This window comes from Kwoniella dejecticola, chromosome 5 (assembly GCF_000512565.2).
Source record: "Kwoniella dejecticola CBS 10117 chromosome 5, complete sequence".
Classification (NCBI taxonomy): domain Eukaryota; kingdom Fungi; phylum Basidiomycota; class Tremellomycetes; order Tremellales; family Cryptococcaceae; genus Kwoniella; species Kwoniella dejecticola.
The window spans coordinates 1,616,266-1,642,040 of NC_089305.1; the positions used below are offsets into that span (position 1 = coordinate 1,616,266).

The 25,775-nt window shown below is 49.3% G+C and overlaps 8 protein-coding genes across 8 annotated transcripts; 5 read left to right on the forward strand and 3 right to left on the reverse strand.

The window, feature by feature from the left end:
* Positions 1-1,608: 1,608 nt before the first annotated feature.
* Positions 1,609-7,063, forward strand: I303_104696 (uncharacterized protein; the record flags this gene model as incomplete). The annotated part of the gene is made up of 27 exons (XM_065969008.1): positions 1,609-1,820; positions 1,872-2,395; positions 2,449-2,490; positions 2,543-2,652; positions 2,704-2,909; positions 2,969-3,259; positions 3,315-3,432; positions 3,483-3,540; positions 3,594-3,611; positions 3,666-3,711; positions 3,767-4,093; positions 4,148-4,277; positions 4,344-4,565; positions 4,634-4,882; positions 4,940-5,023; positions 5,086-5,200; positions 5,252-5,325; positions 5,381-5,393; positions 5,445-5,590; positions 5,644-5,758; positions 5,809-5,852; positions 5,908-6,141; positions 6,208-6,350; positions 6,413-6,438; positions 6,499-6,682; positions 6,755-6,844; positions 6,913-7,063. 27 exons carry the CDS (start codon positions 1,609-1,611, stop codon positions 7,061-7,063), a joined length of 3,972 nt encoding a protein of 1,323 aa, XP_065825080.1.
* Positions 7,064-7,234: 171 nt separating this feature from the next.
* On the reverse strand, positions 7,235-9,058 carry I303_104697 (uncharacterized protein; the record flags this gene model as incomplete). The annotated part of the gene is made up of 11 exons (XM_065969009.1): positions 7,235-7,324; positions 7,388-7,521; positions 7,584-7,683; positions 7,763-7,808; positions 7,871-7,956; positions 8,014-8,123; positions 8,178-8,246; positions 8,307-8,684; positions 8,738-8,797; positions 8,849-8,934; positions 9,015-9,058. The coding sequence occupies 11 exons, from the start codon at positions 9,056-9,058 to the stop codon at positions 7,235-7,237; spliced, it is 1,203 nt and encodes a 400-aa protein (XP_065825081.1).
* A 479-nt stretch (positions 9,059-9,537) lies between these two features.
* On the forward strand, positions 9,538-10,525 carry I303_104698 (uncharacterized protein; the record flags this gene model as incomplete). The annotated part of the gene is made up of 7 exons (XM_018407627.1): positions 9,538-9,651; positions 9,707-9,771; positions 9,841-9,948; positions 10,005-10,100; positions 10,162-10,258; positions 10,320-10,414; positions 10,477-10,525. 7 exons carry the CDS (start codon positions 9,538-9,540, stop codon positions 10,523-10,525), a joined length of 624 nt encoding a protein of 207 aa, XP_018262838.1.
* A 416-nt stretch (positions 10,526-10,941) lies between these two features.
* On the reverse strand, positions 10,942-11,392 carry I303_104699 (uncharacterized protein; the record flags this gene model as incomplete). Its single annotated transcript, XM_018407626.1, has 4 exons — positions 10,942-10,964; positions 11,036-11,086; positions 11,159-11,233; positions 11,311-11,392. The coding sequence occupies 4 exons, from the start codon at positions 11,390-11,392 to the stop codon at positions 10,942-10,944; spliced, it is 231 nt and encodes a 76-aa protein (XP_018262837.1).
* A 1,581-nt stretch (positions 11,393-12,973) lies between these two features.
* I303_104700 (uncharacterized protein) lies at positions 12,974-14,474 on the reverse strand (the record flags this gene model as incomplete). The annotated part of the gene is made up of 6 exons (XM_018407625.1): positions 12,974-13,255; positions 13,321-13,408; positions 13,477-13,865; positions 14,048-14,297; positions 14,376-14,401; positions 14,466-14,474. 6 exons carry the CDS (start codon positions 14,472-14,474, stop codon positions 12,974-12,976), a joined length of 1,044 nt encoding a protein of 347 aa, XP_018262836.1.
* Positions 14,475-14,849: 375 nt separating this feature from the next.
* Positions 14,850-15,591, forward strand: I303_104701 (uncharacterized protein; the record flags this gene model as incomplete). The annotated part of the gene is made up of 3 exons (XM_018407624.1): positions 14,850-15,051; positions 15,151-15,373; positions 15,456-15,591. The coding sequence occupies 3 exons, from the start codon at positions 14,850-14,852 to the stop codon at positions 15,589-15,591; spliced, it is 561 nt and encodes a 186-aa protein (XP_018262835.1).
* A 5,923-nt stretch (positions 15,592-21,514) lies between these two features.
* I303_104702 (uncharacterized protein) lies at positions 21,515-23,297 on the forward strand (the record flags this gene model as incomplete). The annotated part of the gene is made up of 4 exons (XM_065969010.1): positions 21,515-21,821; positions 21,880-22,052; positions 22,107-22,198; positions 22,265-23,297. The coding sequence occupies 4 exons, from the start codon at positions 21,515-21,517 to the stop codon at positions 23,295-23,297; spliced, it is 1,605 nt and encodes a 534-aa protein (XP_065825082.1).
* Positions 23,298-23,626: 329 nt separating this feature from the next.
* On the forward strand, positions 23,627-25,711 carry I303_104703 (uncharacterized protein; the record flags this gene model as incomplete). The annotated part of the gene is made up of 8 exons (XM_018407621.1): positions 23,627-23,965; positions 24,039-24,547; positions 24,614-24,698; positions 24,757-24,859; positions 24,925-25,167; positions 25,237-25,351; positions 25,402-25,515; positions 25,570-25,711. 8 exons carry the CDS (start codon positions 23,627-23,629, stop codon positions 25,709-25,711), a joined length of 1,650 nt encoding a protein of 549 aa, XP_018262832.1.
* Between the last annotated feature and the right edge of the window lie 64 nt (positions 25,712-25,775).

A 25,775-nucleotide genomic window follows, 5' to 3' on the forward strand; every position in this document is an offset into this window, starting at 1 on the left:
AGACAGGTGCCAGAGTATTAATTACTGATCGACCTTTGCACAATAGCCTGCGGCGATATCTGCCCAGATGGGTCCGAGCCCGTGTGCTACTATATCAGAGATGTCAGATATTGCCTTCGTGAGTTGACTGTCGGATCCTCGTGACAGGTGAAGTATACAAACTGACGTTCACCGACGATCAGCTTGCGGTACCATCGAAGATACCGTTGAGGAGGATGCTTGATGGGTGTTGGTTCTTTATTGCATGCATACGAGTATTCTCGCGTCTTAATTCTCCGATTTGTTGATTTCGCATAGAGGTCGCACGGGGCTCGCCGCTAATCGGTGCCCCCCCCACATAATACACGCGCGCCGCCACAAACAAGCTAGCCTCTATGGTGGCTGTGCCAGGACATCGCCTATCGTGTGTCGAATTCAATACTGGGAAAGCTTTAAGCATGAGCCTCGCGCCGGCTCTGATGCATCTCCCAATCTCAACCTTTTATGTATTTTCCTCATGCTATTCGTGGAAGCCGAGATTCTCACAGGCTGGATGACCCATACATCCATCTATGCATGCTAAGGTCAGGCACTCCGTTTATCACTCGACAAGCGTCTCATGATGCTCACAGCTACGTCCCATCAATCGAGATCACCCGTAGATCAGTCTTGAAGATTGTTGATCTGTGGCAGCAGGTGATCAGCTACAAACTGACACTCAGGAGAAAGCAATACTGACCGGACCGCTGATGAACAATGTCCTCTCACTATTATCAGGAAGAAGCGGTATTTGAGGACGAGGGATATATACTGTCTTTCGACAGTATTGTCATCATAGAGTGGTCTTGTTACTACGACCGAAAGCACTTCTTGAGCTGGAGACGACCTAGAGTCCCCTTGGAGCGACCGAGTTCGCGCGTTGCCAGTTGTCATACCAACAATAGTGTGGGCTCCCACGAGTAGATTCGATCATTCGACAGATCGTATACCGCATCCAGAAAAGAGGGTACAACAAAGAGTTCCTTGCATGCTTCATCGAAGGTGAAGGGGCGGCAAGGCAACGCACGAATCACCCGCACAATGTACTCGAGCCATACAGATTGTGTATGGAGGATGTAGCCTGCATACGGCATTCGGTGCCTTGCTCTTCCTTCCACAGAACCCTACACAATGGACCGCTTCTGACGACAACTACATCAAGAAGCTGCACCCGGAAACATGGAGCTGATGTGGTCCATAGGTCGATGCATGCAAGCCTGTGTAGTACAATTCATTGCTTTGTATGCATTACGCATACTGGTAAACATTGCTTCAGCCTGGAGGATGGGGTTGGCATACTTGTGCACGTGGTTGTCCAGTATTGAATTCGAAACACGATAGGGGATGTCCTGGCATGACCACCATACAATCAGGCGGATTCGTGGCGACGCGCGTCATAAGTGGGTGGGTAGAATACCATGAAGCTACACGGCAAATACCGCTGTACAGCATGCGGCGAGTGCCGAAGCAGCGAGACTGGTCCTTGTCGTCACCTCTAACAACAAGGTCGCGTTCGCTTTCACTACGCAGCTGAAGAAAATATCGGTCAGACTTACGCACAGCAAGACCCTCACCATAGCCGCCCGCGCAATGTCGCGGCAACAGCAAAACCCATTCGACGATCTGCTATCGGATAACGCTCAACGACCGAACCAGCAAACAACGCAGGATGACCCGTTCGGAGATGACGAGCCGCACCTGTTCAGCCCTTCCGGCAGCACTCCATACGGGCAGAACACAAGGGCAGGCGGCGGATCATCAAAGGCTCAAGGCGGATATGCACTAGATCCTTTCTTCGACGAGTGAGTCTTACAAGTCCATCTTGCCTCGAGGTGGGCTGACATACTCCTCAGCGACGACGAGTACGGAGCTGGCCAGTCCGGTGGATATATGGCTCCGCAGTCCTCCTCCACCGTCAACGTCAATCGCTCTTTCGGCCGGTCGGATCCGTCTCTTCTGGAATCTCATCTGCCGTTAGCCCAATCAGGAGCCGTGCCAGCGGGCTTTTCTGGCCCACCCGACGACAACAAGCAATACCAGTCTTCAGGCTCCAAATCGTACGGCCTGGGTGGAGGGGACCCGTTCGACGACGATGTAGACGGTCCGTCAGCTTACGCATTCTCGGCGCCTGGCTCCGGACCGTACTCAACCCAGAGGAAAAGATCGAGGTGGCAGCGGATCAAGGAGGACCATTTGACCGATGTAGACTGGACATTTGGTCTTAACAAGATGTTGGGTAGGCGAGGGAAGTTCGACGGCGTCCCACGAGAAATCGCTTTGAATGATGCCGAGGGGAATAGGGTGAAGGGATATGAGAAGAACAGCGTGACGACTGGAAAATATGGACCAATCACCTTCCTGCCGAAGTTCTTGTTCGGTAAGCGATCCCGTCGTCTCCAGACAATACTGAGCTGACCAATCTCCCCTCAGCTGAATTTTCCAGATCTGCGAATCTGTTCTTCTTGTTCACCGGTACGTCGCCTGAGCGATTCATCGGTGGGATCCAGCTCACCTTCTTTCGCAGCCTGTATCCAACAAGTACCCAATGTGTCGCCTACTGGCCGATATACAACTATAGTGCCCCTGGCGGTAGTACTGATAGCAAGTGCTTTCAAGGAGATCAAGGAGGATTTGGTGAGCTTCTTCGGTCCAAAGGGGATCTTCTAGCTGACATGCGCGCCGCAGAAACGACACGCATCGGACAGGTCGCTCAACAATAGCATAGCCCAAGTACTGATCAACCAAGCCTTTCAACCTAGACCATGGAGGAGGATACGGGTGGGAGATATAGTTAGGCTAGAAGCCAACGCGTTCATACCCGCAGATATGGTTCTGCTGAGTAGTAGTGAGCCGGAAGGACTCTGCTATATCGAGACTGCGAATCTGGACGGGTGAGTCTGTGCCGCGCATCAACACAGCTTCGTTGGCTTATCCTTCTGAGCGATTGCAGGGAGACCAACCTGAAGATCAAGCAATCTCACCCTTCTACGGCCACCCTCACCAACCCTCAAGCAGTATCTCTTCTCCGAGGTCACCTTCTATCCGAAGCTCCCAATTCATCCTTGTACACCTACGACGGAACTTTCCACTTATCGTCGACACATCCAGGCTCCGCACCCACCAAAATACCTGTCGGACCCAATCAGATGCTTCTGCGAGGCGCTCAATTGAGGAACACAGAATGGGTGTATGGTGTCGTGGTGAACGCTGGTCATGAGACCAAGTTGATGCGCAATGCTACGTACGTACATTATCATTGCTCAGGCAATACCAAGCTGACCCCAGAACGATCGCAGCGACGCGCCTGTCAAGAGGACTGCTGTCGAGAGACAGGTCAATCGACAAATCCTGTATCTATTCGTCTTATTGCTTATCCTGTCTTTGGTGTCGACTATCGGAGGCAGCATAAGGACGGTGGGTGAAATACCTACTTTGCATGTGCTTGCTGCTGAGATAATCATTAGGCCTTCTTCAACAACAAAAGCTGGTACTTGCGGCTCGCTGGAGAAAGTCCCAACAAGGGTGAGTCTCGGTTCCATGAATAACGCAAGACGCACAGCTGATAATTCGGGCAGCACGGCAATTCATTGAAGGTAAGATGAAACGCGTTGAGGAGAAAAGTTGAGAGTGCTGACCCGACTCTGTAGACCTCCTGACATTCATCATTCTGTACAATAACCTGATTCCTATTTCGTATGTTGGGTTCCATCAAATATACCTAGCAGTAACAAGCTGAAACTTCTCTCAGGCTCATCATGACTATGGAGGTCGTCAAGTTTCAACAGGCATCACTCATCAACTCCGATCTGGACATGTACTACGCACCCACAGATACTCCTGCATTATGTCGAACCTCGTCGTTGGTCGAAGAACTAGGTCAAATCGCATATATCTTTTCCGACAAGACCGGCACTTTGACGCGAAACGAGATGGAGTTCAGGGAATGTTCGGTATTTGGCACAATGTACGCTCAAACGGTCGATGACAACAAGCGGGAACAAGGTCAAAAAACTTTTGAGACTCTTCGACAGAGGGTAAATGAAGACAACCTGGAAGGTGCTACGCTAAGGGAATTGTAAGTCAACATATTCCACACCTGACACGCCCAAGCTGAGCCGCTGTTGCACAGCTTGTCATTGCTTGCCGTCTGCCATACTGTCATCCCCGAAGAAAGGGATGGGAAAATGGTCTACCAGGCGTCAAGTCCGGATGAAGCTGCGCTGGTATCTGGTGCAGAGCTATTGGGCTACCGATTTCACGTCAGTCAATCTTCTGTTAGATGCCCTCTTGACAGCGATTACTGGCTGACGAGCTTGCTCATACAGACTCGGAAACCCAAATCTGTCTTCATTGAGGTCAATGGCCACTCGGAGGAATACGAGGTGCTGAATGTCTGCGAGTTTAACTCATCACGAAAGCGGATGTCGACCGTTGTAAGAGGTCCCGATGGGCGTGTCAAGCTGTATACCAAGGGAGCAGATACTGTGATCTTTGAAAGACTAGCTCCGGACCAAGAATTGACTGAATCCACCCTCGTCCATCTTGAGGTAAGTCAGCTTTGCTATGCGCGACTAGTCCTCCACTGATCTGTAGAATGTTTGTCGTGCCTATCTAGGATTACGCAACTGAAGGGCTTCGAACGCTATGCCTGGCTTACCGTGAAATCTCAGAAGATGAATACGCTAAATGGTCGGTCATGTACGATAATGCCGCCTCACAGATGCACGGTCGAGCGGATGCTTTGGACAGAGCGGCGGAAGTCATTGAACAGAATCTTGTGCTGCTTGGAGCCACGGCTATCGAAGACAAGTTGCAAGAAGGTGTACCAGATGCGATACATACCCTACAACAAGCTGGTATCAAGGTGAGCTGCCTGGCACGTGGCTAAGATTCATCAGCTAACATTGGGCGTTGCCGCCAGATATGGGTGCTCACTGGAGATAGGCAAGAAACGGCTATCAACATTGGGCTGTCCTGTCGACTAATATCGGAATCTATGAATCTGGTCAGTCCAGCTTTCTATTGAGCTCATCCACCTCAGCTGATTGTATCCGAATCGATACGCAGGTGATTATAAACACCGAGACTGCCGTTGAGACTTCGGAACTTCTGAATAAGCGTCTATTTGCCATCAAGAATCAACGCATGGGTGGAGATGTCGAGGAACTAGCTTTGATCATAGGTATTTCCTCTTCTTATCCATCGGCCAATCCTAGCTGACCCGCAATCGCAGATGGGAAGAGTCTGACATACGCGCTTGAGAAAGACTGCGCGGACGTCTTCCTGGAGTTAGCCGTGATGTGCAAGGTGAGTCATGACTCTATCACTTTAAGGCTCATCAGCTGATTCTTGCGTTTTCCAGGCCGTTATCTGCTGTGAGTCTGAGAATACACTCAGTCACGTGTCCGTATTGATGGAGTGATTAGGCCGAGTCTCTCCTCTTCAGAAAGCCTTGGTCGTCAAACTGGTCAAGAAGAGTACAGATGCGCCGCTTCTGGCCATCGGAGACGGTGCAAACGATGTCAGTATGATCCAGGCTGCCCATGTTGGGGTCGGTATATCAGGTGTCGAGGTGAGTTGGCTCATTTGTGTCAAGCTGGGGCGCATCTGACAGAAGTACTGTAGGGTTTGCAAGCTGCTCGATCTGCCGATGTTGCTATCTCGCAATTCCGCTTTTTGCGTAAACTCTTGCTGGTACACGGGTCATGGAGTTATCAGCGTTTGACAAAATTGATTTTGTGTAAGTGCAACCTAAGCACGACTGGATCGGTGGCTGATGTCATCGCGTAGATTCTTTCTACAAAAACATCACATTCGCATTGACGCTGTTCTGGGTAAGCCGTTGCGCTGTGCAGTGAAAATACACCAAAGCTCACCGTTTTCGCCTAGTACTCATGGTTCAACGACTTCTCCGGACAAATCTCCTTCGAAGGATGGTCGATGTCATACTACAACGTCATCTTCACGATCTTACCGCCCCTTGTCATCGGTATCTTCGACCAATTCGTCTCCGCTCGTATGCTGGACAGGTACCCCCAATTATATCAATTGGGCCAAAGCAATCATTTCTTCACCCCTGTCCGGTTTTTCTACTGGGTCGGAAACGCTTTCTACCACAGTGTCGTGAGTCAATAATACTCACTCTCTCATCGAAGCAAACAGGCAATGCTAAACTTCCCCACGATGTAGGTTCTCTTCCTGTTCTCGGTCTTGGTCTTTTATAACGATCTCATCGCTTCAGACGGTAAGAACTCGGGTTTATGGGTATGGGGTACCACCCTTTACCTTGCAGTGCTCTTGACTGTGCTTGGGAAAGCGGCTTTGATATCTGAGTGAGTCAATTAACCTGATTTGCGTCTTTGAGGAGGAGCGCTGATCATGCCGAGCTCTGTAGTGTGTGGACGAAATATACACTTGCCGGTGAGTTTCAATCCTGACGGATTCTCAATATCTGAGCTAAGATGAAACATGATTGGTCAGCCATCCCCGGTTCATTCGTATTCACAATGGTCGCTTTACCGTTATACGCGATCATTGCGCCGTTGTTGAACTTCTCGCTTGACTACAAGGGGATCGTCCCGAGATTATGGGCGGATGCGGCGTTTTATTTCTGCCTCATCCTGTTCCCCGTTGTGTGTCTGCTGAGGGACTACGTCTGGAAGTAGTGAGTCAAGTCAATCCCAATCACTGTCCAATCACTAATCACTGATGTCTACTCGTCACTTCGCTGCAACAGCTATTCAAGGACGTACCACCCTACATCGTATCACATTGTTCAAGAGATACAGAAATTCAATTTATCGGATTACAGACCGAGACAAGAGCAGTAGGTCGTCCTCCGCGCTGCATGTGCAAAAGAGAGGAATATTGACACTTCGTTGGTGTGCTTTACAGATTCCAAAAAGCGATCAAGAAAGTCAGAGCCACTCAGCGGATGAGACGACAAAGAGGATTCGCCTTTTCGCAGACGGAGACCAATGATCAAGACCAGACTAGGTTGATCAGAGCTTACGATACGAGTGTAGCCAGACCTACAGGTTACTAGGCAGATAGAATTCCTACTCAGTGGCAACAAGGCGGAAGGACGGATGGGATATCTAAGAAGAATATACGATAGTCAAATCAAATGCAATGAATGCATGAATACAGATTATGCTATATGCATTAATATATATTGCATTACCACGAGAGCTGCAATTGTCATTAGGAAATACAACTAGAAATCGAGTTCTGACTCAGCTACGAACGGTGGAGTTTTCGGCCTGTCGTACATCATCTCAGGTATATCGCAAGGCAGGCCATCATCCTACTCTCAGTCCTATCAGCCTTTCGAAAATACGTGTGCCTGCCTCAACAGCAGCTGACTCACGTCGATATCGAATGCCGCCCATTTCAATCCTCGCGAAGAACCCGCCATCTCCGCATGGACATACCGAAGTTCATCTCCTGCTTGGCCACGGAACAGGCACAATCGAAGTGTTTTGCCCGTTGTCCAGGAATCGCCTAACGTTTTTCATGAGTATGGTGATTGGGGGAAGCCGCGAGCCCGATACAAGGTTACTCACCCAGCTGAGGCATCAGGATCGCCCGATCACCAGTATCGAAATTTGCAGGTTTGTTCTCGGCTGTCAGAAGCTTGGTCGCCATCTGATTGCATACAATTACCTATAGCAGACGTAAGCAATCGATTGAGTGGGCAAGCGTTCGAGCTCGTCTGCCAGTGGAAGACGTTTCCGGCACTCACAGCGCATCGATGTATTGTTGTAGCTTGACCGATTTTCTGCTTGACGCTGATACAGCAGAACACATAAGCTGGCTGGATCGATTCAACCGATTGATGCTGCTGACTTACAGCTCCATCATCCTCCTTCTGGTGGACATATCGAGACTAGGTTGCCGAAAGTGATAACTCAGGGTATCGATCACCACCAGATTGACCTATGTTAGAGACTGGTGATCAGCCTTGCCTATCCGCCTCATCCGAGGATGACATACCTTTGGATGGCTCTCAAGCCATTCATCCAGCGTGTTTAAAAACGCTATCATCTGAGTTTGGGTGGGTATCCGTACGAGGTGGATACCATGTAAGATGTCTCGAGGCAGAGCTGAGCTTGCAGTGTCAGTTTTGTCCTACTGTAAGATGTTGTTTTTTCGCTCACTAGCGCGGGTACGGGTGAGCGATCCTGCAGCTGCCCGAACTCTTTCCGCTGTTATTCCGCCTTCCGAGTCTAGTCGCTCAATACGTTAGTTCCAGATCTGCACGAAGGTAGCAGTAGATGCCAACTGACCTATAATCAATACTTCCCCTGACTCCGCTTCTTCCTCCTCATTCGCTTGATCCGCTGCAGTCAGCCTTGCACTTAGAACTACTGCCAAAGCCATCGAAGTCTTGCCGATCCCAGGCGGCCCAGCAATCTCAACTGTCATTCCAGGGGTAATTGCTGCGCTTGCCTCTTTCTCCTTTCCCTTCCTTGTAGGTCGCTTCGAAGCTTGACGTTTGTGAGGATCCTGGAAGTGAGCTATGAGGTGATCGACCGAAGTGGAGGACGTGGAGAAATGGGGGAGGTAGGCTGATGAAAGAAGATCCGCCGCTGTCGATGCTTGGATCTGACTGTGAGGCAGCAGCCGCGATTCAGCGGCCGCTTTAGGCAGTGTCGATGGTCCAGCTATAGGTTTTTCAGCTAAAGATGTTCTCAATTAGCAATCCTCGATAGCTCACCTGAATCGGTAGCTATCTGATGGAGCAAATCTTCCGCTTGACTCCTGGAGATCCCGAGTTCTGAGATCCTTGTGAGCTAATGGACCAGCTATAGCACAGAATAATGCTGACCTGCGCTAAGATCATTCGCGCTTTGTTCTCTTATATCGTCCTTCGTCTTGTAGCCAGCATCATGCAGAGCGGATTTTAGCGAGCGTCTGATGCGAGAACAGAAAAGAAGGTGAGATCAGCTCATAGCTTTTGCGTTTCCTCTAACCACTGACAGAATGTCACTCACGGTATGTCAAGGGTCGATATGGCCTGTGTTTGGGGACTGACCATTCTGATACCCGCTATCATGTATCTGAAAGAGGAGGAAGAGCAAAGTCAAGCGCGTCGAGGTCAAGTTAATGTTCTCTTGTGTTGTGAGGTGATGTGGACCAAATGGAGTGGAGGTCATGAAGCATATTGCCACATGGGAATCGAATTCCAGTCACCACGCGGTTTCCATGAGTCAGTCAAACCTGGGGCCGCGTTTGCGCGTTGACGCTTCATTGTTAGACAACGATGATGATGCTGCTTCACATTTGATATTGCATTCTCAGCAGTACTGAAGATATCAAGAACATCAGTCAGTACATTTACAAGTAGCCGTCCATAAGTCTACATACAACCTTCTCGTCTGGCCCGACGATTCTTTGCGCCTCAGGCTCTTTACACAGCTTAACATCTCTACAACATGGTATGTTTCCTCGGCACTCGCCAGCTCGCTTTTTAGTATTGTAGATCGAGCTGATATTTGATGTGCGATCTAGTCGGTCATGGAACTCAATGGTGGATCGGTGGTGGCTATGATAGGGAAGGATTGTGTAGCCATCGCCTCTGATCTGCGACTGGGAAACCAGGCTGTCGGTGTAGCATCGAATTTCGACAAGGTGAGCCTGGCCTTATCAGCATCGTCTCGACTTCAACTGACAACATGGTCGACAGGTATTTCCGGTCAACGACAAGCTATACTACGGTCTCCCAGGATTAGCTACAGATGTGTATACATTGTAAGCTCTTTACGCCCGTCCCCAAAGATCCAGCTCGGCCACTGCTAACGGATTCAATCCGTCATACAGGAAAGAACACCTCAGGTTCCGTGTCAACATGTACAGGATGAAAGAAGAGAGAGAGATCACCCCTAAAACCTTCACACACCTTGTTTCAAGCACGTTGTACGAGAAAAGGTGAGCTGTTTTCACGTTAGCGAAGTGATAGTAGTTGACATCATCGCAATTTACAGGTTCGGTCCCTTCTTCATCGAGCCTGTAGTAGCTGGTCTCCCCACACCAACAGAATTAGATCCTCATCCCAAGCCTTTCATTTCAACAATGGACACGTGAGTCGTCTTTTTTGGGGTTTTGAAAGACCTTCAGCTGACCTGACATCTACCTACGCAGTATCGGTTGTATAACGACACCGAAGGATTTCGCAGTAGCCGGAACAGCAGCAGACAAGCTGTACGGTGTAGCTGAAGGATTATGGGAACCTGACCTTGTAAGTCAGCTTCTTTATGATGTCCATATATGGGAAGAAGCTGATACATAGCATGAAATAGGAACCCGAGGACCTTTTCGAGACCGTTTCGCAGACCTTGTTGAATGCTGTAGACCGAGATGCTTTGAGTGGTTGGGGAGCAGTAGTCCATATAATGTGAGTCGCTTTCGTCATTCCCAAATACCTGCACCAAAGACTGACTTGGGACTTCTCCACAGCACACAAGACAAGGTGATTACACGAACTCTCAGGGCAAGAATGGATTAGACTGGATACAATGAGAAGGAGTTCTCGTTCATAGATGGGATCGATAACGACAAATCAACATGTATATCACTGGCACAACGACGACGATGAGGTGTGACGCATCCATCTCCTTGACACCCCGGTAGATAATTGACGCGATGCAGCATGGCCGCGAATCGCGGAAGAGATTGGTCCGATTTGAATAGATTTGCGATCTCTAGGCTATCCGAACTCACAACTTACTCCTTCACGCTCTGTGTCACTGAGCCAAGGCATACAGTCTTAACCTTGAAAAGGATATTCATCGACCACAATAGCTACCTTTGATACGTAAAACTTGTGCCCGTCAGATTTCCAGCTCAAATACCACGTCCTTAATTTGACTGGATTGAGCTGCACTAAAATCCTCGGAGCTTGACAAAAGGTCTCCAAACCAATCAAGCGGGATAACAAGTCATACCTGTTCACCGAACTGTCAGGATGAGGCCAGATCTGCGCTAATCATCGCTGATGGAGGTTGAATGGACTCACTGCATCCTTGAGGGTCTCGGCAGGTGAATCTGACACCATTTCTAGGACAGTCTATCGATACCATACCATGGTCAGCGCTTTGACAACTTCAAATAAGTTCCGATAATAGTGGATTGGACTCACAGCAAACTTCGTAATATCCGCAGGTGATGACCTGTCTCTCGAGCAATTGGGACGTAGTGTCTTTCTTGGCGAGGTCTGCGCGGAGAATCAGTCGATCAGTGCGGTTCCACTGAGGATCAGATGCGATTGGATGAGGTACTCAGCAACATCACCTGGGATAGCAGCGGGAACAGCCAAGACGGTGGTGGTAAGAGCCAGAGTGGCGATGATAGAGCAAATCGTCTTGAAGTACATCTTGAGTGCATAGATGTTGGTCACTTGAAGAGACATGAATCAGTTTTGAGTCTGGGGAGTAGCTGAGTTATTGTTATACAACCAAAGCTCGGTGTACCGATCGCCATCCAATTCATGATCTGACACGGACAAAAGGCGAGGCAAAGTCATCAACAGGCACAGATATGGGAATGGCAAGAGGTACGCCGATACTCCGGATCTAAATAGTCGGTTCAGGACAGATCTGATCGTCGTTTAGAGTACTTGGCACTTGATCTGGAATTATCCGAATTGATGAAGTTGGAGATTGCTGCTGATCGGGGCGCTGCCTCCTTTGAGCCAGAGTCATGAGGTGTCTGCGCGCTGCGTTGGGATTTCACCCGATGAGCGGCACGGCGGCTGATCCTGAAGTTATGCTTCGATGCACACTGCTATTTCGACCATTGTTGTATTCGATCCCGGACAGATCACAAGCAACGTACATGCGTGTATAGCAAACACAACGATTCATGCTTCCCACTCCACAGACTACGCTATTCCAGAGACTTTGCTATCCCGCCGAAACACTTCAGCCTATTGACCGGGTTGAATCAAATGTCCTTCGATGATCGACATCCCTCATGCAGCCTTGGGAATGATCGGGCCAGTAGGACAAGCAAGATCTACCCGTCAAAACAGGAAGAACTCAGTTGATTAGATTAGGAAGCGCAATCACACATCACACATAGTGTTGAGGCACACTCACCACAACCATCAATCTGCTGACAAGTGAATCTCACTTTGGTTCGCTGACAATCTGAGGTCCCGAAAGAACGTGAATAATCAGCTTGTTGCAATCAAGATGCTGTTCGAATAGGCAGGTTCACTTACAGCATTGTTGTCCATAATTACAATGAATCTCCAATCTTTCGTCGGGCGCGTGGGTACCGTCTCTCTTGACGATATCCAACAGATTCAGATATGGCTCGGTTCGGATATCGACTGAGGGGTACGCTCTCTGTCAACATGTATCAAAGCGAGCGTGGGGCCTTACCTTCAGTGTTGGCTATTGGGACAGGATCAGCGATTGTCAAGCAGATAAGGGAAGTGGTCGCGATGATAATGGGAGTGGAGAGCAACATGGTCGTAATTGTTAACTTAGCAGTATGTGTCGAAGGGTACGAATGAAGCTAAAGGACTGTTGAAGGGAGCCGATGTTGCATTTCATCCTCCCCTAGATTCCCAAGGGGTGGTCATTTATTTATCTATACATATTGAATCAGTGACTGAGGAGAGATCCTACGCGCTTGAGCTCGCCAGAAACAATCCTGAGAAACAAGATCAGCTGCTCCAATTGGCCATCAGATACATTAGCTTGATCGTTCGCTTCCCTCTCCACGTTGTCATGTGAATTGTAAAGCAGAGTGGGACGCGAAGAATCCATTGATGCGCACTTTTGCTTTTGCAGTGATGTTTCTCGTTAAGTAAATGCACTGAGCAGGAAGACCTCATGACCTGTTCAAGAGTAGTAATGCATTGTGTCAACATTTCATACAATCAATAAGATCAACTACTGTCTCCTATGCCTCGTACTTTTTCGTCATCTCGGCCGCTTTGCGTCCGTCATTTCTCCTCATCCAGCCAATCAAGGAACTGAGGAGTGAAGTAACTCAGAATGATACTGGCTCCAGCTCTGACCATACTTTCCGTTGTCTCGAAGGCCATTTCCTTCAAATCGTAAATACCCTTCTCGGCTCCAGCCACTACCATGGCGTATTCACCGGAGACTTGATAGCATGCAGTAGGGAGATCGGGCGCAAGACGAGCGGCATCGGAAATGATATCGAGGTAAGGCAGTGCCGGTTTGACCATTATGAAATCAGCTCCTTCGTTTGCGTCTCGTTGCTATTTTCAATCAATCATTCCTCAGCTTGCTCGAATTCGAAATTAAGAGCAAAAACGACACTCACGATGGCACGTCGAGCAATTGATCGACCCTGAGGTGGCAATTGATAGCACTTTCTGTTACCAAACGAAGGCGCACTACCAGCTGCATCTCTGCAGAATTCAAAGACCATCACTCCATCAGCATCTCGAGGTCGGGTCGCGACCATTTACTAACTAACCTGAAAGGACCGTACAGACCGCTGGCAAACTTAGCCGAGTAACTCATAAGAGCACATCGATTAGCCAAACCAGCATGCATCAAGCCTAATTTGATCGCTCTTATTCGTCCGTCCATCATATCGCTCGGAGCAACACAGTGAGCACCTGCTTTGGCGTAGGCTACAGCGACTTCGGCTATTCGCTGTGCGGAAGGTTCCATCTCGATCGTAGGTTGATTTGAATGGCCTGGATTGGGCAAGGAAGAAAGAATGCCGCAATGACCGTGAGAGGTGTATTCACAGAGACATACGTCTACAGTGAGCATAAGTTGGGGGAAAGCTTTGCTAAGAAGATGCAGAGCTTGAATCACGGGTGTCGAGGGATCATCGGCTGCGCTACCTCGTGCGTCCTAGAAATGGTCGGAAAAAGCAATATCAGTTAAACTTGCAGACCCAGACGTAACATCGCTTCCCTCACCCGGCGCCCCGGTCTCGCCAGCCTCGAGTTCCCTTCGTCTTCCCATCAACGCTTCTTGCCAAAACGACTTTCCCTCCCTTGGCCTGCGATACCTTTGGCTCAATCCGAACTCACCTTCTCCATCTTCATAGGTACTCCAAATAAGATGACGCTCTTCAATCCCTTCTTCACCAAAGGAGCTAAGAACCCTTCTAACTTATTCAGTCCCCATCGCTTCTGCCCCGGTAGGGAGGAGATGACCTCCTCCGCATCTGGATCATCGGAAATGAAGATTGGATATATGAACATCGACTTGGTGAGGGTCCGTCCGTTTGCTTGCCATTCTCGTAAAGTAGGGTGGTGTATACCTCCGTGGAGGATCGATCTGCCATACAATATATATCAGCACGATTCCGTCTATACCAGCATTCACTTGGTCGCAGACAGTCGAACTACAACGTACGACACATCGAGCTGAGGCGCTTTGAACTGCTCATGCGGGCGACGAAATCAGCGATGTCCCCGTCGGTGGATCACGGAAGCTGTGACTTACTTCTGACATTGCGATGATATCTGATTCGATGTGAGGGAGGAGGCTGTTGTAAAACTGGGCTCCCAGGTTTTCTTCTGCTATGATATGCTATCAGTAGTGACCTTAGATGACTCGGCTCATGTTGATGAGTTATGAATATCTCGGATTTTTTCGCTCTGCGATGCACTTTTTCGGCTAACTCCTAATGGAGGATGACGTTCTCTGCCCAGTTTCCCACGGTGCTTCCGCTTAATTCCTTCCATAGGTTACGCTTCACGGTCATCGTCATTTCGCTCAATTCCGCATCACACGACAAGCAAAATCTCAAAGCTGACCAAGATATATCCTACAAAGACTTTACTCTCAGGTCGAGCCATAGCACATCTTTATCACGCACACCAAGATATGTCCGATACGAATCGTCAACAATCCGCACCTGCTCGCGGGACAGCGCAGACAGAGATCGAAGCTGGCCCATCGAATTCTTCGCCTGAACAACCTCCAGCCGGTGTACTGAAGTTACGTGGTGGTCCGTTAAAGAAGCAGAGGGTGGTATGGAGCGAAGAGACGGTCGATAATGAAGGGATGGGCAAGAAGAAATCAAAGAGTGTGTTGTTCTCTTCCATTTCCATTATTCCCATGACTTTTCCCTTCTGCTCCATTGAGGTGCCGAGCTGAGCTGATCGATACCTTCGTGGATTGTTAGTATGTTGTATATACCATAAACCCAAAGCTTTCGACGAATCATCAGACGAGTCGTCGTGCTCATCCTCAGACGACGAGCATTCACACGGTCCATCGAAGTCTAACGGACGAGCGAAAGGTCACAAGCACAAGCATAGGTCGAGAGATGGTGGAAACGGTGACGCTCAAGTCTCGGATTCGCAAAGTTCCGAATCGGACGGTGGAGCAGGTGATGGACGTGCCAGGTATGTTTCGGCATTATGCAACTGTATCTTGGCCAGTGTTGAAGAAGAAAAGGCTGATTGATCGGTTCTGATGCTTGTATAGACCCGCTAGAAAACCCAGAAAGCACCAGCATTCGCATGATTGCGATCACGATACTGGTCGAGTGAATAAGTACGACGTCCAGCCGAAACCTTCCAACAGCTCTTCCGGAGCTCAAAACCAAGGTCCATCATCATGAAGACTTTCTTACCCTACCTGGTTTGGCAATGAGGATCGCTGTCGGAACCGAACTGATCTCTCTATAAACTGTATTTTGTGCTGGATGGGATATGTAGGTAATGTCATTGTATATCTAGATCTATACATGTATGTATCTCTATCTATCATGGGCAACACACCTATGTCTCGTCCTATACAAGCCCAACTCTAGCTTCTTCCTCATTCTCCGCGACCCGCAAGCTTCTCATACCTAGCTCAAACCATTTCTCCTGACTTTCCGTCAATTTCTTCCCCCTCAACCTCGTCGACATCGCCAGGGCAAATTGCTCTCGAAGAAGCTTGATGGCAATGGCTGATTTGGGCCATACATGATATCGGATCTTCCGATCGATGTGAAGGGATGAAGCAGAAATCTAATCCCACAATGCTCATAAATCAATATACATCAAAGCAAGCCGCAAGGCGAAGGGAGGTGGTTGCGGACTTACTTTGAAATCGGCAACATCACCACAGAGCAGAGCGAGGGCTTTATCATCCACCGGTCCAGTTTCCCAAGCGTACAGTCTTCTCGACTGCATGATAGTAAAGTATGCTAGATAGTTTGTGCCGAATTCGGCTCGTGATACCTTGAAGTTGACCGAACTTGGATGCTGCCATTCCTCATCAGGTCAGCCTCGACCTCCCAGTCAAAAAGAAAGGATGTACTCACGATCGCTACAGGTTGTTGGTTGATTATGGTCTTCAGACCACCACCGGAGGAAGGGTCGAGTGATAGCAATTTAGGGTAAAGGCCTGCAGCTAGAGCTCCTCCTAGGATGTTTACGTCTTCTCCGTTCACATTGAACTGAGGTGGGACATTGACGAATTTTGTCCGCACACCGCGCGAAAATCTCGCTCTGCGATGGTCAAGCATCAGCGTGGAGGCGGTATACCAGCTTATGGATACTTACTGGCTGACTTCTTTGCGTTGCTCGGGTGTGGCGTCAACGAAGGATGAATCGACCAGATACCTGAATAACCAGTCAGCGTATGATCCTTTTAATTCTTGGCAAGACTCACGCCAACAACTGCTGACGAAGCTCCTCGATCTGCTGCAGATTCTAAGAGAGTGATCGCACATATCAGCTGAAAACTCATTGCTTGAACATTGACCGCTGACTCACCTGCAATGAGACAAAATTCTTTTTACAGAACACTCTGACGAAATTAGGATTCTCGGAAGCTCTTCTGAAACTGTCAAACACGTTGGCAATAGTTAGGAAATCGCTATTGCCCACGGCGAAGCTCTTTTTCGCATTCGCTGCTTGACTTTCGAATCCAAAGGGAGTCACGAAAGGTGATTTTGAATTGAGCGTCGCAGCAATGGTCAAAGCAGGGTCGAGACATCGCATCATAGCGGCCACAAGCAAAAATTTGCCGAGGTGTACATCCATGGGTAGTTTCGATAGTAGCCTGCCCATCGGCGTGATGTCTTCGTTCGTCGTCAATGCCTTGACTTCGACGAGAGAAGCGATAGCTCGCTGGATGTTGACTGATGACGGCGGATCGAGCGCTTGTAGCAAGACTGACTCTATGGTCTTTCCCAGCGGAACTTTCAGTATCTTGATTCGCAATGCGAGGTCTTGAAGAGATAATCGTAGCATTTCCGGTATGGGATGTTCGGCAAGCTATAGACATCGTCAGAGCCTGATCGAATCAAAATGAGGAGAGAAGATGCATTATAGCGCACCTGCGTATCATGTCTGGCTTTCGTGAAGAGGTGGAATGCTAATCCCTCCTGTACACGACCGGCTCGTCCACGCCTTTGTTTGGCGTTGCTTCGAGCGATGTAAGTTTCGACCAATCTGGACAGCTGTCGCTTTTCATCGTATCTGCGCGGACAGCAAATCAGTGACAGGTACATGTCTGAAGGTGATCAGCGCCAACCTCATCTCTCGATGTTTACCGCTATCGATGACACAAGTGATATCAGGGATTGTAACACCCGTTTCTGCGGCAAGAAGTCAGCATCGAACATACGTCCATACAATGTCGTCACATACCGGCGATATTGGTGGCTATTGATCAACACGCTGTACTTTTAGCGATTCTTCGACATGCACACAGGGACTACACGCACAAATGACGATTTTCCGCACTCCTCGCGGCGGAACATCGAAGACGGCGCTCTGACCTTCAGAGCTGATCGTGGAGTGCAAAGGATACACCACGAAGTCCCGACTACCAAAAGCAGGATGCGATTGAAGCATATCTGTGAGCTTTCTGATCTCTGCCAAACCAGGCATGAAGACCAGTGTAGCTTGAGAGAACGGTATCAAAGAATTGTCTTCGTAGCAGATCTTCTCCAGAAGACGGACAATCAGATCGTATGGGATCTGTCTCGAATCTAGTAAATTCAGGGTCGAGACTGTATTGGCGGAATATTTGACGGAGGACAATTTGGCGGGATTTGATGACCTGCTCCCCTCGTCGTCTTCACCATCTGAAGGATCGGAGTCTGACTTGGCACCTTCTTCATTCCATTCCACCATCTGGGTCGCGGGTTTGAAGTTCCGGCCTCGTAGGGCATAGGGAGAATCCTCGTTAATTTGCCAATCGGACAGCTGAACTGCATCTTCTAGGTAGTTGACCTGAACGGGGAACGTCCTTCCTGGAACAGAAAGGAATGGACAACCTCCAAAGAAGTTGGATATCTTCTCGGCATCCACTGTAGCTGACATGAGAACCACTTTTAGGTCTTTCCGCTGTTGCAGCAAGTTCTTCAGCACGATGAGGAGGAAGTCTGATTCGATCGATCTCTCATGAACCTCATCAACGATGATATGGGTTACCTCATCGAAAGGCGTGCCTTTGTTGCCACCTGCCGATCCGCTTTCCAACATACGAAGAGCTATACCGTTTGTGACGAAAGCTAGTCGAGTCGAAGAGGAGACTTTCGCCTCCAGTCGGATCGAATAACCGACCAAGGATGAGTTGGTACCCATTGTTCCAGCCGAGTCCCCCAGTTCTTGCGATACACGTTGGGCCAATGAAATAGCACTGATCCGTCGCGGCTCGGTAACGTATATCTTACATGGTTTCCCCTTTGAAAGTTGGTCTTCCAGTATGAACGATGGAAGCTGAGTAGATTTACCACACCCCGTCTCACCACTTAGCACGATTATTTGCGACTCGTTAAGCGCTGAGACAATCTGTTCCCGGAACGATGCGATGGGTAACGTTGCTCGCTGTTTCAGCATATTCTGATACGCCGATGACGTCCGACGTCTCTCGAAATCGTCTTGCAGTTTCTGCGAGAATTGATCAAGCTGACCTAAGTTGTTCTCGATCACTGGTGTCGAGTTTCCGGTAGACGATACTTTGGTACCGCTGTCTGTTCTGGTTTCGATCGGAAGGTCGATAGCTTTTCTCTCGTACAAAGCTTTGACCTTGGCCCAGGTCTCCCTTTTACCGACGTCTTCGTCCTCTTTCCGTTTGATTTCCAGTTCTTCCCACAACTCCCTGAAATCAGGTGGCATCGTCCGCCAATTGATACCTACTAATGTGCCATCCGCCGCAAGTTCGCTAAGAGCTATGGTAGAGATGTAATTCTCCGCTTCCGCCATATCGTTACAGGCAATCTCGTCCATACGCCATACTCTGCGTCGTCCAGTCGACCACCGGATTTCGAGGCCCGCTCGAGCTGCGCGACTACTGCCAGACAACTTGGCATAGGTGAAGACAGCTTGTTTGGACTGTTTCGTTACAGCTGATTTGAGGATGTTCTTCGGTATATTGCCCGCAAACGAGGATTTGGGGATGTTCATAGACCGAACGGTGATAGAGGTATTGGCATTCGAGGGCTCCTCGTTCATTGCGGTGTCCGGTGGCTCGTCTAGCATACCTCCGAATAGGTCGCCCTCTTCATCTCCAGATCCGCTAAATATATCCGGTCCTGTTTCTGGTTTCGCGACGTCCGCCGGCGCGCTCGCGTCTGACGCGTGTCCACTGTCACTTTCAACCTTGACGGAGGTGCCCTTGAGTTTCGCTGCCAGAGCAGCGGCATCCCTCGACGATTTCAGGGATCTCAGAATGACATCTACACCTTTATGAGCCCCGCACTCAACAGCTTGAAGAAGAAGCGGGCTTACCTGCATCTTTCCGGCTGAACAAATACTCCTTCTCGACCTTGCCTATTTGCTCTTTCACAGCTCGCATTTCCGGCGTTTCCAGAACCACCCCGCTACCTTTGCCTTTCTTTCCCTTGGCCTTGGAGCCTCCGGCGGCTAGCTTCAGATTGTCGAGCTCGAGTGACAATTTGGCCCATCTTTCATTTATCTTGTTGGAATCGAAATCATCATCAGAGCCGGACTCAGAGTCAGAGTTGTCATCTGCATCGTGAGATTGGAATAAGGATCTTGGCTGCGTCATGGGGTCTGCGTTGTCTAAGGATGTCGGCTGGGATACGGGCTGAGCGGGCTCTGCAGTCTCGGGTGGAGGAGTTTGCGCTCTGGGTGTTTCTAATAGCGGCTCATCTGACTGAACCAGGATCGGCTCTGCGTTACATGTCGTCAGACTTAGCTCACGTTGAAGGAATCGCCAAACTTACCCTCTTTGACAGCATACTCTCCCCTTTGTAAACATTCATCTTCCGTCAGATGAGTCCACATCTGGACGTAAATCAGCATTGCTTATGCTGGTGAAATAAGAGGCATTGGCCAGAACTTACCCATTCCATAGCGTGATCCCAAGATTCCGTCTCCCCAATCCCTTGCAGCAAGCACTGCTCGATTCGCTCATCACGAAACCCAAGTTTCTTCAAGACATGATAAATGATGTAGAATCGCAAAAGGCTCTTCTCCGTCTCGATCCCAGGTGAGCTGGAAGGGATACTTCTGACTTGGGACAAGGATGGATCTGGGGATACTGGTCAGCGCAAGAGGAGATCAAATCAATGCGACTATACTCACCGCGGGCAATCGTGCCATTTTCATTTGTCGCCAAATGCAGCACTTCGTCTCTGATAGTCCCATCTAATTCTAGACGGGGAAATGACGAAGCCAGTCTTCGATCGTACTCGATTGTCTGCACACGAAGTAAGCAATTGCCGCTCATCAAGGGCGCAAGCACTTACCTTCACTATGCGAATCACCTCTTTCTCTCCCTTCTCATGCAGCTTGTCGACGAGCGACTGCAGAGCTGCTTTCTCTATTGCGCCCTCATCCTCCCAATCAGCCTGACTTGTTGTTCTTGCGGTGGAAGGTCCGTCCACCTGCGAGCTGCATGAGGGCTCTGTCTCTTTCTTATCAGCGTCGTCCGATTGGTTGACTAGGTCTCCTCCTTTGTCCACCTCTGTAGCGGGAACCGGTTCTGGCTTCTTCGCAGCCGTTGATGTGGTTGCAAAGCCCCTCTGAACGGCTACACATCTCGTTAGCAGTGCGATTGCTGAGACCGGGACAGGGACTCACGTTTCAAAGACAGCTTCTTCTTCGCCATGGTGAATCACGACCCTATGCAGTATGTGTCTTCGTCTGGCCGAGTAGTGTCATGAGCATACTTGCAATTGCAGGCACTCGTACTCGCTGAACTTTTACCTCGACATGCATATATCGAAACAATGATGGAGCTCCACATGTGGTGAAAAGCGGCGACCTCCGTTTGATTGTTTTGATTGATAATAAAGGTATTGCATAAGCAGATCTCCTCATCACTCTTGCTCACTTTGCCACTTAGTATACCCCTTCAACATCATCCAGTCCTGACTAAGCCATAGCCAGCATTACGCTTACCTTCATCCCACTCTCTCATCCAGCCGGTGGCTTATCAGCAACGATGGTCTTATAAATCAGCTAGCGCATGTTCCTGTCCTCTTCTTACGCTCACATCCATCACGACAATACCTCAATCGATCTAGCTTCAACGGCTAACGATCCGATTGAGCGTTTCCTCCCATCAACTCAGCGATGCCTAAGAGGAAGTGCGCACCATGCGACTCCTTGCCACAACCAACTCTACAACTTGGATCTCTTGACGCCGCTTTGGATCTCCTAGCATGCGATACCTTTACCAGGCTCGATGGGCTGACCGCCAAGTTCGAATCATGCGCCAAAGTGAAATTGGAGGAAGGTGTGGTAAAAGCAAGATGGGAAGAAGCTGTGAAGCGATACTGGGTGATGAAGTCAATGGATGAGCTATGCTGTACAGCCAAAAAAGCAGCTGCAAAGGAATTAGACGGCGAGAATATGGACGAGGATTGTGACAATCAAGCTGGCAAGTTTAGCAACATGACACTTTCTCCGCGTTTTGCTTACCAGCATGCACGCCACAGATGGTGAAAAGCAAGATGGGACAGGCAGACCTTTACCGAATCGACATCATCCGGGAGCTATCGCTACTCATGATTTGAAGCCAGAGGAAGAACGTGAATGGCGCAGATGGACACCTAGGATAGGAGACATAGTACTGGTTGAAACGGCGGAAGATGGATTCTGGCCCGGTAAAGTAAGCCGAGACCCTACATTTCCTCGTCGCACTTCGCTGAGCTATCAAACACAGATAATAGACAAGAAGACATTTTTCCAAGGCAGAACGGTACCGAGAGGCAATCACTTCTTTCCCGTTCGAATATATAGTGAAGACATGTCACCGTAGGTTTTATGCGATCACCTTATTTCGAAACGACCGAATGTCGGCTGATGCCCCTTTACCGAAAGAATTATCACCGTCAAGGCCAGGTTGATCCCTTTGAACATTCGTCCCAATCCTCCCTTGCTTGCCTCTCCGGCACTGCTTAGCGCATACCATCATGCTGCATCGCCGACCACATTCGATATGCTGGCTGCAGCCAGAGAATCGCTCGCAGCTCATAATCGGACTCATCCTGGAGTAGGCGACGAGAGCGATAAAGCCCAACTGAAAGCGGACAAAGATGCTTGGAACAAAACCGTCAATTGGGTAATGAATGAGAGACGAGTGGAAAAGCTAAGATCGGTTAGCGAAGAGCGAGAAAAACAGCTGAAGCTGGTCATCAAATCCGAAGTACTCGAAGGCAAAGGTGAAGGTCGTGAGCGACCGTGTAATGGTGAAGCAGCACAAGAAATGGCAAATATCTTTGGACCAAAGAAACGAAAGACTTACGTTGCCGAACCGGAAGATACCAGCAATTCCTCTGTTACTGAACATAGCATTTTCGGACCCGTCAATACCCGATATACTGGACCATCAACGCCTCAGCGAATCTCTTCACCATCCCTTGCGTCATACATCCGACCCAATCTATCTACTCCTCAGCGTCCTAATTCCCCACGCAGATCCAGTCGAGACAAACGCAGAAATGGTATATTCACTGGAATGGGAGAATCCAGTCCACGCGGCCGCGGCGGTACTTACACCCCACCGCGAATACTGCCATCAGGCGACGAGACTGCTGTTCGTGACTCTGGATCACCTGTACCTACTCTACAGAAGTTTGACTTCGTCAGTCCGCTAGGCCCGGTCAGAAGAGGTAAATTGGCGAATGGTGATGGGCATGCCCATATCAGTGGTGGTACAGATTCATCCCCCACCATGCTCGGTAATGTAGGTAGAAGCGGTAGCCTGGAAGTGGTGAAAGAGGAAGATGAAGAAGATGGATGGACAGTTGTGCAGAAGAAGGGAAGACGAAGAGCGGGATCAGAGCCGGCCGCCGAAAAGAAGGAGATGAAGACTAGTGAAACGACCAAGGAGGATGAAGCGATGGATCTGTAATGATAACCACTTTTGTCTCATACCCGTTTCTCGAATTTTGTCTATATTTTAGGTTGTAAGATTTCTGTTCTTCGCGCCCTCTCATATCCTGGATGAGAATCCATATTGGTCAGTACAATACAGATGTAAGTCATGACTGCTAAATATCGTCGTTGTCCATGATTGCCCACTTGGGCATTCTGGATCTTGCTTGTCGGTGACCTCCACTTTGCGTTTGTTGTTGTTATTTCCTATTTTTCAAAGTTGTCAACAGGCCATACCGACGTCATGCTTGCTGCACTTCAAACTCATTGCATAGATGAACATGAAGGCCTGAGCATGTCACACATATGCTCAGACATAAGCTGAAGACAATCATGGCGGTGTCTGCGCGAATGAACCAGCGACCGATCGTCGCGGTAATAGGTACGACCGGGGTTGGCAAGTCCAACTTAGCTGTCTCTTTGGCTCAATCCCTTCAATCTGCAAGGAATCATGAAAGCGCAATAACACCGGCTGTCGTGCTCTCGGCCGACTCGATGCAGCTCTACAAAGGTCTCGATGTCATAACGAACAAAGTCACCGAAGAAGAGATGGGCGGTGTAGAGCACTGGGGTTTGGATATGGTCTCTCCTGGCGAAGGAGGAAGCTGGGAAGTTGGAAAATGGTGCAACGAAGCAGACAAGAAGGTGAGTGCATTGGGTCCTTGCTCCCATACGCTGCAGTGCGTATGGCTGATGATTGATTGCACTTACGTCGTAGATCGCTACTCTGCCTTCAGATATGTTACCGATCATCTGCGGAGGAACACACTACTTCATTCAACATTTCCTCTTCCCACCGTCTGAGCTGTCCTTTGATCGCCCCGGTCCTGCGACCGCAAAGGGCAAATCGCCCGCTGATTCACCTTCGCTGCGTTGGACACCTCCATGTTCGCGTCCATCTGCTCCTGCCGATTTTGACGACGATATGGCCAAGCTGTTAGACACATTCTGGACTCAAGACCCGATCTGGCCCAGAGAAGTCACGAGCGATAACCCACCTCAGGCATCCAGCTCAAGATCTAGTCGTCCTACTATAGATGAGGACTCGAAATTATTAGCTCTGCACCGGCTTTTATCGATGCTGGATCCCAAAGAAGGTGGAAGATGGCATTGGCGCGATGGCAGGAAAGTCAGAAGAGCTTTGGAAAGGTGGTGGGAGCGCGGGCTATCGCAAGAAGCGGCTGGAGATCTCGAAGGCGAAGTCAAAGGTACAGGAAGGGAAGCAAGGTAAGCCATCTGTACTACACTTCTGAACGATTTGCAAGCAGTGAGCGCGATTGACACGGCTTCCAGGTTCCGCACGCTGATTTTTTGGGTTTACGAGCCTCTGGATACTCTGCGTCCACGCTTGGACAAGCGGGTGGACAAAATGGTCGAAGTGAGCTGTCTGTGTTCGTCTAGGATACAGTCATATCACTCACCCCAGGTGACTGCAGAACGGTCTACTTCGTGAGATAGTGGAGCTAAGGGGGATCGCAGAGCGCATATACGGAACTGCGGAAGCTACAGATCATACAGAGGGTATTTTTCAATCGATTGGTGAGTATATTGTCATATGGCTGCTCAATAGCACGGGAAAATGACGCCTGATATCGCTCCTACAGGATACAAGGAGTTCGCAGCGCTGGAACTGCCTCAATGCGAGCCCGCGAGAGATCCAGCATATGCACCCGCTCTCGAAAGGACAAAATTGTCAACGCATCAATACGCTAAATCTCAGCTCAAATGGATCAAGAAACAGCTTTTGCCGGCTGTGAAAGAAGCTAGATCTCTGGGTGGAGAGGTAAATGTGTATGTGGTCAATGGCGGAGAACCGGGTGTCAACCCGGCAGTCAGCATCTTAACGTGTGAGTGTAAATCGGGGTTTTGCAATCAGATATTTTGGCAAATTCACAATAGCTTATACTGCGCTCTAGCTTTCATGAATGGAGAACCACTGCCCAAACACCGTGATATTGGTCATCTGGATGCATCAGCACTGCTTGAGGTACTGGATGATGAAGACAACAGCAAAGTGCCAGACACCGCGGAGTGAGTCAACCATTTCCTTCATATATAGGTCGCGCTGAGTCCGTGCCCAGTCGACAAGACCTAAACGCTCGAAGAGAATGCGAAATATGCTCGTCGCCTGGCAGACCATATTCTCTCAGTATCAAGGAATGGGAAACACATCTCAAATCAAAGATACATCGAAGGTGAGTCACCTGGAGTTCAAGATCCGGAATACCCCGCTAATTGACGATCATTAGAAACGCGAAACCGGCTCGAGATAAAGATCAGTGGATAGCGCAACAAAGGGAGCAGGGAGAGCTCAAGCGCGCCGAGAGAGAGAAGCTGAAGGAGGAGGTTGCTGCGCTTCGACTACAGCAAACACATGCAGAGGCATCATGATTGGAACCATACATTGCATTCGTCCATGCATTGACATAGTGATCGCTGCCACAATATGCCATTT